Source organism: Sminthopsis crassicaudata, chromosome 4, assembly GCF_048593235.1.
Source record: "Sminthopsis crassicaudata isolate SCR6 chromosome 4, ASM4859323v1, whole genome shotgun sequence".
In the NCBI taxonomy this organism is placed as follows: Eukaryota; Metazoa; Chordata; class Mammalia; order Dasyuromorphia; family Dasyuridae; genus Sminthopsis; species Sminthopsis crassicaudata.
The window spans coordinates 364,773,647-364,788,547 of record NC_133620.1 but is presented as its reverse complement, the minus strand read 5'-3'; the positions used below and the strand labels follow the sequence as shown (position 1 = coordinate 364,788,547).

Below are 14,901 nucleotides of genomic sequence, written 5' to 3'. Positions count from 1 at the left end.
CAGTCAAGTTCATTCTTGCTTGTGAAAACAGCTGTGCAAATAGTTTCTGTCTCGAAGAAAAAATGTTGGTGCATTCCCCAGGACAATTACGGGTGCATATCCTTAGGCGCCATCGCATAGATGGTATTTATACTTGAGCACCGTGTACCTCTCTGTATATTTCACATCAAGACCCAGCCCTGGGTGAAATCCAGTCCCTATTCGCACCCCTCAAAGGAAATCCAGTGTGCCCCCATTCTCAGACTCCCCTCAGTCCTAGGCCAGCTGAGATGGCCAGCTGTAGGGGACAAAAGTAGCCTTAGAACCTAGGGTCTTATACTGTAGATTCATTTGATGTTTTTCAGTTTCCTTCCAGTAATCCTGTGCAGGAGAGTGGGTAATACAAGCATTTTCACTCCCCCTCCCATAATATAGATGAGGAAAACAAGTTGAGAAGTTAGATGACTTAACCATACACCTACTGAATGGCAGAGAGCAAAGACTAGAAGCCAGAACTTTGTTTACCATGGGGATAAAAAGCAAAGGCAAAAAACAGTCCTTGCCTTTCAAGAGGTTCGATTCTAATTGTGGAGACTAAGGCAGCACAGTGATTAGAATATTGGACATAGAGGTAGGAAGCCCTAAGTTTAAAAATCCTGCCTAAGACACTTACTAGCTGTGTTTCTTTGGGCAAGAATTCCACCTCAATTTCCCCATCTCTAAAATGATAATAATACCACCTACCTGCTAAGATTTTTGTGAGGATAAAGTAAGATAGAAACACTTTGCAAACCTTAAGCACCATATACATAGCAGCTATTATGATGGTATATACAAGATGATGTATGGTACCCATAATTGTAGAGGGGAAGGTCATACCAAGGTGCTCCTCAATAAGGGGCTTCAGAATTCCCTTTACAAAAGGATACATTGGATGATCCCTTTGCCCAATTCCTAATTTCTTGGGAGGCTCTCTGGCTATTTATTTTCTCCAGCAGCAGCAGCATAAAGAGGGAGCAGAATTGTACATTCAGATTGCTTGCTGTCTTGGGGAATGAGGAGAGTGGGGGAGAAAAGGAGAAAAATTTGGAACACAAGATTTTGCAAAGATAAAAGTTGAAAACTATTTTTGCATATATTTGGAAAAATAAAATACCATTAAAATAATAATTAAAAGAGGGAGAATTACTGAGAAAAATCCAAAATAGGGAGAGGAAGAAAAAGGACTAGTTGTGCATACTAAGATTGGAGTATCTCTGAAGAGATTTTTTTCAATCCCAAATTCCCTCCCATGGGACTAGACAATGCTTGCCAGTACTTGGAAACCATTTTCTTTGTCACCCAAGTGAAAAGAACTTATAAGAATAAAAAGATAAAGAAAGCTTGGTCCTCCCTTCCTCTAGACTCCAGCCTATGAACTCTCTTTTCATTTTTTCCCCAATCCCAGAAGTTGACAGCGTAGCCCCCAATGGGAGAAATCAATGCTCTCTGCCCTCTGCCCAGCCCGACTTTTACCAAGACTGACATCTCATAGATTAATTTCTGAGGGGGGGTGATTAAATATTATATTTTTAGTCTGAGACTTTGTTTTGGTGACTTGTTAATTAACTTTGAAAAAAGTCCTTCCTGGTTTTCCTTTCCCCTTCCTCAGCTTTGAGTTTCTTTTTTGCTAAGGGGGAGGGACTGATAATCCTTGGTCTCACTGGAGAATTGTCGGCAGGATAAGACAAAATCGACCTTAGATAGAGCTAGAAGAGATCTTGGAAGTGACTAAGAAGTCCAACCCTCTCATTTTACATTTGAAAAAACAAGTCTAGGAGGTTAAATGAATGGCCCACATCACACAGGTAACAAGTACCAAAGGTAGCACTTGAACTCAGGACCTCTAATCAACATCCTTTTCACTGGAACACACTGCCCAATGTGAAACCACTTAAAGTGCTATTTTAATGCAAAAATTGATCTCTTTTGCTCTCTGGTTAGATTTTGGAACGGACTTTGGAACCAGATAGCTCAGATGAAGAGCCTCCACCAGTGTATTCACCTCCTGCCTACCACATGCACATATTTGACAGGCCTTATCCCCTGGCTCCCCCAACCCCACCTCCCAGGTAAGAATATATTTTGTCTTCTTAAATTGGCTGTAAGTGGGATGAACCCGTAAGACAAGGAACAAAGAACAATTTTCTGGTAGTATCTTAGTGGCTTGTTTAACAATTCCCCTTATAGCCGGAGGAATTCAATTTGGGAATCAAGGAAGAATTGGTGAGATGTCAGAGAATGTGTGTGAAGGAGGCTGTGAGAACTCTTTCTCACCATTGTTCTACGTTCTCCCTCCAGACTGCGATCCTACTGGGCTCTGGGATGGTAGTCAGCTTGGTGAGAATAGAGAGTGTTGTGAAGGAGATTGATATACAATAAGCCCAGAAATGTAGATTGGGGTCAGACTGGAAAGAACCTTGAAAACCAAACAAGATTTTGTATTTGATGCTAGAAGCAAAAAGTCACAGGTGTGTTTTCAGCAAGAAGGTAACATACTTCGACTCAAATTTTAGGAATAATTTAGGAGTATTGACTAGATGTGTGAAGAATAGAATGGAGAGAGCAATTGGATTGCAGGTAGGTGGTGCAGTGGATAGAGAATAGGGAGATCTGAGTTCAAATCTGGCCTCAATTACTTAGTAAGCTGTGTGATCTTGGGCACTTCACCTGGTCTGCCTCATCTATAAAATGGATACAATAATAGCACCTATCTCCCAGAATTATTGTGAGGATCAAATAGTTATAAAGTACTTGACGTGGTGCTTGGCACATAGTAAGTGCTATATAAATGTTAGCTACTACTATTATTAGGGAGACAAGGATAGATTTTGAAGAAGATTGGTTGGTGATCCAAGCTCTGAAAGGGAAAAGCAGGTTATGGGGGGAATAAGGGAATAGGGGGCGGCACTGAAGGACTGTTTACTATGAAGGGGTTCTTGGCTAGGTTTCTAGTTATGTCATGTATGGGATCTTATGTGAGCCATTTCACTGGGTCTCAGTTTCCTTCTCTGTCAAATGAAGCAATTACAAAATATAGCCTCTAAGGTTCAATACAATTAAAAAAGCCCATGACTTACATGAGTTTTAAAGAAAGGAGAGTTAGCTATTCCAGTGAGTCACTGGGAGGCAGTGAAATGAACTTAGGTCTTCCAAGGCCTCTTCCAGACCAAAACTCTTCCACAGTTTGGGAATATGGAACTAATCAACTTGTTGACAGAGTTCTGTGGAGAGGTCAGACACCACAAAATGACTATATTCTCTAGGCCACAGCATTATATTGTAGCATTACCAGGGAACAGAAGTATTTTTTTTTATCCTAAAGTAGTTGAAGCCTTTTTAATGGTCACCAGGGGTAAGGGTATTAATGGAGGATGGTCTTATTCTTGCCAAATGTTTCCTTTGTAAAGTCCTAGGGATTGTGGAATAACAAGGCATGGAAAGACTTTTACTGCAGGGTTGCAAATGGGAGCAATTCTGTTGTCTCTCTCTGTCTCTGTCTGTCTCGTTCCCTCTGGATCTCCCTTTGAATTTGTGTGTGTGTGTGTGTGTGTGTGTGTGTGTGTGTGTGTGTGTGTAGGGATTTGAGGGGAATACACAAATAGGATTATACATCTAGAATTGGAAAGGATTTCAGAGGACACATAAGCCCCCCTTTTTTTAACTGATAAGAAAACTGAGGTGCAGGAAGGTTGTTACTTAAGTAGTAAGATCTGAAGTAAGCTAGAAAGAGTATTTTCAAACTCTGTGGGAGTAGCAAGGATTCTTATGTGGGGCCCTAGAAAGACAAATGGGAGTTTGAGTCCTCATTTGGCTTTCTGGCCTTCAGGGTAAGTGACCTCTTCAGCTCTTCAGGAGCTGTTGTTTACAAAGCCAGAGTATGTTGTCCGTCTTTCCTATTCTTTTCTTTTTTTTTTGGGGGGGGAAGAAATTCAACTCAATCCTGTTGTTAATAGAGAAGAAAAAAACAGTAAGCTTCATTATTAATACCAAAGAACTTGAAAGTGGGTACATTTAATTGGCTTAATTAATGCTAAAGAACTTGAAAGTGGGTACACTCATTCAGGTAACTGTTGAAAGAACTACCTGCAATTTCAGTCAGTATAATAAAACATTCTAGATAAATATAATGGCAGGTAATTACTAAGCGCAGGTAGAGATAGCCACCTGTGATTTCATTGGTTTTGGGGGAACTCCCAGGTGATGAAATGTGCTCCACTAATGCAGGCATTTTCTCTTCCATCTAATATCTTAGAGAGTTGCTTGGGGCATCGAGAGGTTAAATAATCCACACACACACACACACACAGCCAAGTGAGCAGTCAGTGCAGGATGGGTTCTCAGACTTTTTGTCCTTAAGATCCCTTTACAGCTAAAAATGATTGAGGGCCAAAAAGAAAAATGGTTACATCTGTCCAGAAAAGGTTAAGTAGATGTTGTACTGAATAATAGCACACTAGGCTTGGAATCATGAACATGAGATCTCATGAAGATGTGTGACCCTGTTTGAGTCATTTAACTCTGTCTGCCTCAGTTTTCTCATCAGTCAATTGAACTGTAGAAGGAAATGGCAAATCACTCCAGTATCTTTGCCAAGAAAACCTCAAATGGAGGCATGTTGGACACAACTGAACAGCAACAACATATCTTTCAACATTTGTTGTAATAGAAACCAAAATGATAGATTTTTAAATTTTATTAATTCATTTAAAAACAATAAGTTCATTACATGTTAATATGTTGATGTTAAAATTACATTAACATAACATGTTCATGTTAATGTTAATAAAATAACATTTTCATGAAAAATAGCTATTTTCCAAAACATAATCAGTGAGAAGAGTGGCACTGTTTTACATACTTTTGCAAATCTCTTTAATGTCTGGCTTAATGGAAGGCAGCTGGATCTTCATCTGCTGCTGCATTCCATCTGTTAAGATAATGTTGTTTTGGTTAGAGTATATGAAGAAAATCTGGCCTCACACAGATATGTAGTTGGAAAAGGGGGAAGTATTTTAATAGGCAAGTAACATCTGAGTATTATTATGTAAATAGTTTTGACCTCTAGGACCCCTTAAAAGGGTCTTGGAGACCCCCAAAGGTCAAAGGACCACACATTGAGAACCTCAGTGTTAGAGGGAGGACTGGAATCCAGATCTTTTTACTTCAAGGGCAGCTCTCTCTCTCCTTTTCTATGTTGCCTCTTCTGGGTATAAATATGTACATTTGTTTTATTAAAACCTCAGCAAAGATTTGATGTTTACTTTAGTGAATGATAGTATACAATTACAGGATGGAAGCTTTCTTCAAAGAGCCATCAGAAGTGTATGGCTCTAGTAGACTTTTGAACAGTTGCTGTTAATTGCTTCTGGATCTCTTGAGCCATTTCTTTGAGAATATCATGACCATTTCCCCCCTAAATCCTGTGAAGACTCCTCTCTAAGTCTGTTATTCTAACCAATTTTTATTTTTTGTTCCTCAACATTCTGATATTCCTACTGCCATTACTGAAATAATCTCTAAGGTTCCTTCCAGTACCACATCCATGAACCTTTGAAATGAAGACAGGAACTTCTGAGCTTCTTGCCTCTATTTAGGTTGTGTTTATCATTCTCACCCCCGAGAAAAGAATGGAGGTTGTTGTTGCTTTATTATTTCACTTGGTTCTCTCCTCATTTTGGTTCTCACCTTGGAGGTTTTTGTTTTTGTTTTTTGTCTTTTTTGCTGAGGCAATTGGGGTTAAGTGACTTGCCCAGGATCACACATCCAGGAAGTGTTAAGTGTCTGAGGCTGGATTTGAACTCATGTCCTCCCAACTTCAGGGCTGGTGCTCTATCCACAGCACCACCTAGCTGCCCCTGTGCTATTGTTTTATCCCCATTTTACAGTTGAGGAAACTGAGGCAGACTGAGATTAAATGACTTATCCAGAGTCACATAGTAAGTATCTGAAGCTAGATTTGAACCCAAGGTATTCATAACTCTCAGCATTCTCCGTTTTACCACCAGCTGCCAACAATGATTAAGAGGCACTGGGCAGGAAGTCTGGGGACCAGGATTCTAGTCCTATATTTGCCACTAATTCACTATGTGACTGGGCAAGTTGGTTTCCTTCTCTGGGTCTTTTGTTGATACAATTAGACTAGATGATCTCTCAAGTAGCTTCCTGTTTCATTAAGTGTGACTCATTCCAGAATATAAGTGGGAGAGTTTGGCATTACTTTATTAAATGATCTCAAGTCAGTCAAGTCATGAAAAGCTTACTACGGACCTACTATGGACCAGGCAATGAGCTAAGCCCTGGGGAGGGCATTGAAGGATATGAAAAAAAGGTCAAAGATAGCCCCCATTCCCCAAGAACTCACGGTCTAATGGGAGACCACATGCCGACTGCTATGGCCAAACAAGCTAGGGACAGGGGAGATCAGAAATGACAGCAGAAGGAAGGCACTAGAATTAGAGCGGATTGGGAAAGGCTTCCTGTTGGAGGTGGGATTTTAGCTGGGACTGGAAGGGATCCAGGAGGCAGAGAGGAGGAGGCAGAACCTTCCAAGAATGGGGGACAGGTAGAGAAAATGCCCCGAGTCTGTAGAGGGAGTGTCAGTGCATCCCAGAGCATGTGGGAGTAGGGATGGAGGTCGGGGTAGGGGGGCACTAAGGTGTAAGGAGACTGGAAAGGTGGTGGTGGGCTAGGTAATGAAGGATTTTGAGTGCCAGAGAGAGATAAAGAAGTACAGGAGCTGGGTTTAGTAGGGTGTAAGACTTGTCCCCAAAGAGCTTGCAATTTAACTGGGGGAGGAAGGGAGGGAGGGAAAATACTAAATGCATAAATACTGGTTTACTGACTGTCCTTGTCTCAAAGTAATGCTGCAAATGCTAGATCTATGGAATCAAGCCTTATTATAAAGGGAAAAAATGTTTTGTCTTGGCTGCCTGGAGTTTTCCTAGTGAAATTACAGCCTTGGCATTCCCCCTCCACCCCCTCCTTAGTTCATTTTTGACATTCCATTCAGACCAGAGCTGATTTTTTGAGACTCTGAGTTATTCCAGGGCCCCTAGCTCACTGGTTTATGAGCCGAACTTGGCGCCTCTGGGGTTTGCCTCTCGATGTTCCAAGATTTCAGTAAGCTCGGGCTTGAGCTTCCTGATTGTCCTCCCACCCTCAAGAACTCAAAGGAACCAGTGGGTGGAACTTGTGGCTGGGGCCTGAGCCTCGTCTGACCTCTAATAGATAGGTCTCTGCCCTTCCCAGTGACCCTCTCAGCAGCCTCCAGTGAGGGACTGCTCGCTGTCCTGCATAAATGTCTCTGGGACTTTTGGCTCTGCTTCTTGGCTGGGTCAGATGTGGGATCGGGCTGGGCTGCAGACACATTTAACCGATGAGAACACTGAAGAAGGAAATGGAAGGCATATGTGGCAGAGAGAGATAGGTGTATAATTTCCTCTACCTCTCCCATCCTGAACTCCTAGGATATCAGCACTTCACGTAGACAGCTCTTGACTCCCAGGGAGGTTGACAGGGGATTTCAGAGGAGAAACAACCAACCAATCTACCACAATGTAGCAAAGTAATTATTTTTATGATAATTAATAATAATTACTGCAGATGGTTCTGTAACTTTAAGGTTTATAGATTATTTTACATATATTATTTCATTTGACTTACAATAATAATAACAAATACATAAATAAAATATAATCAAACTTATAATTTATTATAATTAATAATAATTACTGCAGACATTTATGGAACTTTAAGTTTATAGATTGTTTTATATCTATTCTTTCATTCAACTCTTACAATAATAATAATTTGTAACAAATACACAAATAAAGTATAACCATAAATTTATGATGTATGACAATTAATAATAATTACTACAGATATTTATGGAACTTTAAGGTTTATAGATTATTTTACATATATTATTTCATTTGACTCTTATAAAAACCTCATGACTCTGTGCTAATTAGTATCCTCAATTTGCAGATGAAGGGATTGAGGCATATTAAGGTTAAATGACTTGTCCAGAGTCACATACCTAGTGAGTGCTTAAATTAGGATATGCATATAGATCCAACAATTTATCTACCAGGACATACTGTCTCTTATGTTGTAGAGAAGAAAGCACTGGGCTGAATTCCTGGGTTCTAGTCTTAATTTTGTCACTAACCAGCTGGAAAAAGTCCTTTCCTCTGGGTCTTGGTTGCCTTCTCTATAAAATTAAAGACCTGGATTTAATAAAGTTCTCAGCTAGATGATGCAGTGCTGGGCCCAAAGTCTGGAAGACCTGAATTTAAATTCGGTTTCAAATATTTAGCCCTTACTAGCTGTGTGATCCTGGACAAGTCACTTAACCCCAATTGTCTTGACCTTCCCCCTCCCCCAAATGAAGTGTTGGATTACATAGTCTCTGAGGTCTCCTTCAACCTTAATTCTCTGATCTTATGAAAGAGAGGGAAAAACCTTTTTCAAGATGAGAGATACCCAGGGAAACTTCTATCCAATGGAAGAGTCTCTCTTGGAGGGAGAAGGCAGGAAAATCAAAACCAGGCATAGGAAATGAACATTCCCTTCTCTCTGCTCCCAACATCGAGGCTGGTTTGTCCATGTGTCATTTCCCTTATTCAGCAAACCATATGTCTTGCAAGAGCTCTGGGGGCCTGTTCTGCAGGCCTTGAAAGAAGTATGGAAAGGAACGTCTTCTAGTCCACAGATTCTACAGAGATGGTTCTCATCTTTGGCAGAACCCCGTCTTCTTTGGTCCTCAAGGAGCTTACAATCTATAAGGGAAAGAATACATAGAAGGAAGTTGAAAAAGTAGGGATGGAAAGGGAGGATATCTTGTATATTGACACGCTGGAGAAAGATAAGCGAATACAGCTGATTGGGAATGTGCATTATCCCATTAGAGGCTGTCTGGAACCTTGAGAGATGGGTAGAAAGGAGAAGACTTTTATAGAGGAGAGAATTGAGTTCTGCTGAGGTACCTGGACTTGTACAGGGAATTTGTAGCAGGCTAGGAGTAAAACCAGCTCTCTTAATCCCCAGACCAGGGTTCTTTCTGGGACAATCCTCTGGCTCAGTCCTTCATCTAAAGTCAGAGCATGAGGAGGGGTGGCAGCTAGTGGCACTGCCTGTCTCCTCCCAAATTCCATCTCATTGGCAATATCCACTCCACTTAGGCACTCATTAATTGTTTTAATCTTTGGTCTCACTGGTTTGTCCCCCTTCTACTTGTTCCCCTACAGGATAGATGTGCCTAGTGCTGGGGTCCCCCCAACCCAGAGGCGTTATCGTAACTGGAACCCCCCACTTCTGGGCAATCTTCCTGATGACTTCCTTCGGATTCTGCCCCAGCAGCTGGATAGTTTGCAGGTAAGAGGAGAAGGAGCCCTTGCAGGAGGCTAGTAGCTGGTGATGAGATAGATATTAAAAGCAGAAATCAGAGATGACCTGTTCTTTCCTGTCTACTCCTACCGCCACTCCCCATTCACCAGACCAGAAGTTCTGTTTTGTTGATAGAGAGGCAAAAGATTTGGCATCTGCCCGTTTCACTTCCCAATTTTCTGAGTTCAGACTATTCATTCTTGGGTTCAGAGGGAAGCAACCCCAAACAGGAAACCTCTTCTCAGTTTCCTGGTTTGGTCTAGATGGCCTAATATATAAAATATCCACCATATTAAAAAATACTTAGAGTACATATTAGGAAAGCAGGGGTTTGGGAGCCTCTCCATTGGAAAGTCTTCATCATGGATAGGACTTTGGCAAGAGGATGTGATCAGGGGCCAGTGAGGTTCCACAGAATGTGTGCCTGAGGACTTGGGATGGCAATAGGGAGCATAGAACCATGTCAAATTCTCAGGCACATGTTTGTGATTTCTTCACCTGCCCTGGAGGCAACTGAGTCCATCTAACTTTAGGGAGGTGTCAGAACCCATTTCATTTAGGACCATGTTGTGAAAAGCCATCAGTATAGGCAGTCTGGGGAAAAACTCTAGACCTGAACTGAGATGCTACGAATTTTAATCTGTGACCATATACCTTTGTGACCATCAGCAAATTACTTTGTCTCTGTGGTCCTTGACTTCCTCATCTGCAAACTTGTATTAAATAGCCTTTAATTTTCCTTCCAGTTCTAAATTTATTTTTCTACAATTTTCTAAGTACAGAGTAGCTTCCTGGCTTAGGACCAGGAATGAAGGGGTGTGTGTGTGTGTGTGTGTGTGTGTGTGTGTGTGCGCGCACACGTGCGCTCATATACCAGTATCATATACCATTATATCGTGGCACATTCCCTCAGTTCTAGCATCTTGGGGCATGACTACTTCTTCCTTCTTAATGTAGCTAGACTGGAAGCATGCTCGTGAGCATCTCATGGAGTCCTGAGGAAAAATCTGGTTAGGTGTCTATCTATGTCTACACACATACACCCATGGCAGTGCCTGTCTCTTCTCTGCAGAATACCCAGAGTGGCCCCCCAAAGCTAGGGCTTGGGGAAGTCAGCCAATCCATGGTGGGAAATCTGGAGGAGGAATGCCGGTGGAAGCAGTACCTGGAAGATGAGCGGATTGCCCTCTTTCTTCAGAATGAAGAATTCATGAAGGAGCTTCAAAGGAACAGAGACTTCCTCCTTGCCCTAGAGAGGGGTAGGAGGCTGGGAATGGAGGGAGGAAAGGACTTTTTGCTTTTCATGAATTTCATCACAGAGTGTCTAATAGTTAGGGCAGTTTGTGTATGTGTATGTAATCCAGAGGTTCTTAATTTGAGGTCCAATTTGTTTTTGTTTACAAAAAAGGCCTTTTTAAATAACTATATTTCAACATTTTGTTTCCTTTATATTCTGATATATTTTATTTTATGGATTTAAAAACATTATTCTGAGGAAAGGTCCATAGGTTTCTTCAGATTGCCAAAGAAGTTTATGACACTAAAAAGGTGAAGACCTCTTTCTCTAGCCAGACCTTTGTTGTACTTATTTGTGAATCCAAGGGCATCCAGCCTGTGAGGTAACCTGAGGGATTATTTTTTCCTTTTCCAGATCGATTGAAATACGAGTCCCAGAAATCCAAATCTAGCAGCATGGCCGTCAGTAATGACTTTGGTTTTCCATCCACTGTCACAGGTAACCCCCATTGGCCCCAGCTGTCTCTCCTACCTAAGATCTAAATTGAACAGAGGCCTTCCAAAGGAATACCCCTTCCCACAACCCCTTCCCAGCCCTTGCTTTCCTTGTTATTGCAGATTTGGAGCCTGGAGCAAAGGGAGGACTAAGAATAAGAAGTTCCTTTTTAAAGATGGGGAAAGGCTTCTCCTCATCTTAGTGAACTAGGTCAATGCGTGGGAAACTTGTTTGCTTGTTTATTTGTGTCTGACTCGTTGTGACATTGTTTAGGGTTTTTTTTTTTTTTTTGGGCATAGATTTTGGAGTGTTTTACCATTTCCTTCTCCAGGTAATTTTATAGATGAAGTTAAGTGAGTAAAGTGAGTTGCTCAGGATCACATAGCTGGTAAAAATGTCTGAAGCTGGATTTGAACTCATGAAGATGAATCTTCCTGATTCCAACCTATTTGTGCCACCTAGCTGCCCAGTGAGGAAGGGGGGACTTAAATTATTCTACTTCCAGGGAAGTTGGTTTGGGGTAGTGAGAGTAAGAGAAGATCAGAGGCAGAGAGTCAAGTTCAATATGAGAGCTACCAAATATTATACAGAGAAAGGAAATCATAATCATAATAAAGGAAATTATAATATATTGGGGAAGCTAGTATTTTATTTAGCATTTTTACATCCATATTCATTAGTGCAATTGGTCTATAATTTTCTTTCTCAGTTTGTATTCTTCCTCATGAAGAGTGAGGAGCAAGGGAGAAAAGTTTAAAAAGTTGGGGGGGGCACTTCCAAAGACCAACTGTTTTCCTTCTAGATGAAGGAGTTTGCCCTTCTTGGAAAACATATTTACTTTTCTTCCATTGTTCTATCTTAGCCCCTGGCCCCAGGACTGTCTAGATCAGGGATTCTTAACCTAGGGTCCATGAACTTGCTTTAATATATATATATATATATATATATACATATATATATATATATATATATATGTATATATATATATATATATATATATATATATGTATGTTTGTATATATATAACTATGTTTTAATATAATTGATTTTCCTATGTACTTTAAAACTGTTATTCTAAGAAGGATTCTATAGGCTTCAATTACTTGCCAAAAGAATCCATGACACCCTAAAAGAGTTAAGAATCCTTAGAAAAAGAAGCAAAGGATTCACTTATTAGTTGGCCAAGCCCTTTTTGAACTACGTGACACTGGGCAGGTCACTTTCATGTCTCTGAGCCTTGTTTTGTTCATCTGTAAAATGGGGATAATAATACATACTTACCTCATAGAATTATTAGGAAGAAAGTACTTTGTGAGCTATTTTCAATTCCTGGGCAATCTTGGAGTTAGAAAAGGCCCATATTCAAGCCCCCTTCCAATAAATATAGACTGATTTGGAGCACTGATCTTCCTTGATAGAAGGAATCGCCTTATTGGGAGTTCGTCAAAATCTAGGAAATCACACCATACTTCCCCCTTCTTCTCCAGTTAAAGGTTCTTTGCTTTTTAGGAGTCAGCTCGGATCCTGCTTTCTCCAAAGTCTGCTTTATCTGCTCTGGTTAAGGGGAGTGAATTAATGAATAAATAAAGCATTTATTAAGTACTTAATACTTGCAACATGCTGGGAATATGAATAGAAAAGTAAGGATCAGCTAGGTGGTGCAGTGGATAGAGCATTGGCCCTGAAGTAAGGAGGACGAGTTTAAGTCAGATCTCAGAAGCTTATAAACCATGTGGCCCTGGCCCTGCCATTTAACTCTAATTGCCTTAAAGATAGAAAAAGAAAAGAAAAATAAGAATAAGATAATTAGGGAGTTTTGTATACTAATGATATCCCAAGTCTGCTCCAAAAAGTGAATGTGAGCTTTTATTTATTACATTATATTAAAAGCATATTAAAAGTCAGGATTTGTCTTCTTTGGGTCCTATGGTCTGGAAGCCTTTATTTAATATTAGACCTCAGCTCCCCATAACTGCTCTATCTCAAAGGAAGAAAGCTTCTCTTAGAGAGAAGCTTTAAGCAGCTTCTGCCAGGGACTTCCCCTATACAGGATATAATAAGGAGGGGAGGATGTTTTCCCCTATCTGAAGGGAAAGCAGAAGGATTGTGCTCTAAACCAATCCCAGCTTGGAGAGAGAAAATCCAGGAGAACTGATTAGTAAGCAGAAGGTTGAGGAGCTTAGATGCAGCCAGAGATATATCTGGGTGTCTTAATGACCCTTCTGTTTTTGATCCTGAATTAACCAAAGGCTTCTGAGAACTTGGTAATGACCTCAGCATAGAATTTAAGAGGCAGAATGACCTTGGGATTAATGACTAGGGAAGGACAGGGAAAGGACTATAGGGCTAGTTTTTGAATAGGCAGGAGAGACAGACATGCAGGTAGCAGTCTGAATCACCCCCTTCCCCTTTATTTTCCTTCCCACTCTTATCTCTGACACCATGGTCCTTTCTCCTAGAAAACTGCTTTTCCTCATGCCCCCCATTCCCCTTTGTTTAGTACAGAGTTTATGGTAGCAGCAGCTTATCTCAGTTTGGAAAGAAGACTGAAGCAGATCATTAGTTAGTTTAAAACCTGGGTGGAGGAGAAGGAGAAAAAGGACACTGAATTTGAGGGTTGCAAGGTACTTATCTGGAAAGTGCCATGTCCTTGAAGCCTTCTTTGGAGGATGAGCGTTCCTACCATTGCCCATTGTAGTCCCTTCCGCTTTTGGATGGCTTGAATTTTTAAGGACGTTTTCCCTAACTTCTAGACTGGCCTCTCTGCTCCTGGTTTTGCCTTTGCTTCTGTTTTGCCAAACAGGACAAGTGTAACTCCTTCTACATTTGGTCTGGCTTTCACATACTATTAGATAGTTTCATGTTCCCCCTAGTCTTTTCAGCCTAAACATCACTGTTTCCTTCAACCTATTTGACGAGGAAAGGGAATTCCAGAATATAGGAAGGAGAGGGCTGCAGTAACTGCTTATCTTCTTGCTTTCAACTTCCTAAGGGCAGAAAATAATTTCTCTTTTATCCCATCTTCCGCCTCGATCTGCAATTCTGAACTTGCACTTGATAGACAAGACTTGGTGACCACTGCCATGACAGGCTGGGGATCAGACCTACCCCGTCCATGGAAAGGGCTCAGAATACATGAGCCCCTTCTTAGCTTGACTTAGGGGGACCTATCCCTCCCCTAGTGTCTCACGAGCCCTTGGCTGCTGCCATTCACCTGGGTGCTCCCTTTTAGGTGATGCTGCCTTGGGAGCCAGTGAAGCCAACCCTGCCGTGTCTGAAGATGCCTTATTCAGGGACAAGTTAAAGCACATGGGGAAATGTGAGTGTCCCACTTGGGGCAGCAGGGTGGAGTGCCCAGGATTCAGGGCTCAGGTATTCCCCTCTGTTGAAGGTCCTCCCTGCCTGTTAGGCACAAGGGAGTGGGAGGAAGGGGGAGGGGAAGGGAAAGGGAGAGGAGGAGGAGGACCACCCAAGATTTTGCCCCATAGCCAACTCCTGATTGTTTGTAGTAAGGTTTTAATGCCAGGCTGGCTTTCCCTAGTGGTTTTCCCCTTTCCCACTCCTCCTTCCCCAGCCCCCGCCCTCCCAGTATTTCCTGCACACCAGCTAATCAGCATGTGCATAGGGAATGCAAACTCATGTTCACATCATCTAGAGCCAAACAGCCAGACATGCTTAGGAAAGTAAATCTGTTGCTGCTGCCAAACTCCTCCCCTCCCTTAACACCCCGCCCCACCCCACCCCACATTCAGCCCAGTCCC

General features: G+C 41.5%; 1 protein-coding gene across 9 annotated transcripts in view; it reads left to right on the top strand.

The window, feature by feature from the left end:
• CUEDC1 (CUE domain containing 1) overlaps positions 1-14,901 on the top strand; it is a 123,262-nt gene that overhangs the window by 94,994 nt on the left and 13,367 nt on the right. For 6 of the 9 annotated variants that reach the window (XM_074261872.1, XM_074261870.1, XM_074261868.1 and 3 more), the window contains 5 exons: positions 1,963-2,090; positions 9,270-9,396; positions 10,481-10,667; positions 11,060-11,143; positions 14,373-14,459. In XM_074261872.1, the coding sequence (XP_074117973.1) occupies positions 1,963-2,090; positions 9,270-9,396; positions 10,481-10,667; positions 11,060-11,143; positions 14,373-14,459 (613 nt within the window). The remainder of the gene's footprint in view (positions 1-1,962; positions 2,091-9,269; positions 9,397-10,480; positions 10,668-11,059; positions 11,144-14,372; positions 14,460-14,901) is intronic. The other 3 variants (XM_074261873.1, XM_074261877.1, XM_074261876.1) reach the window with 1 other exon arrangement.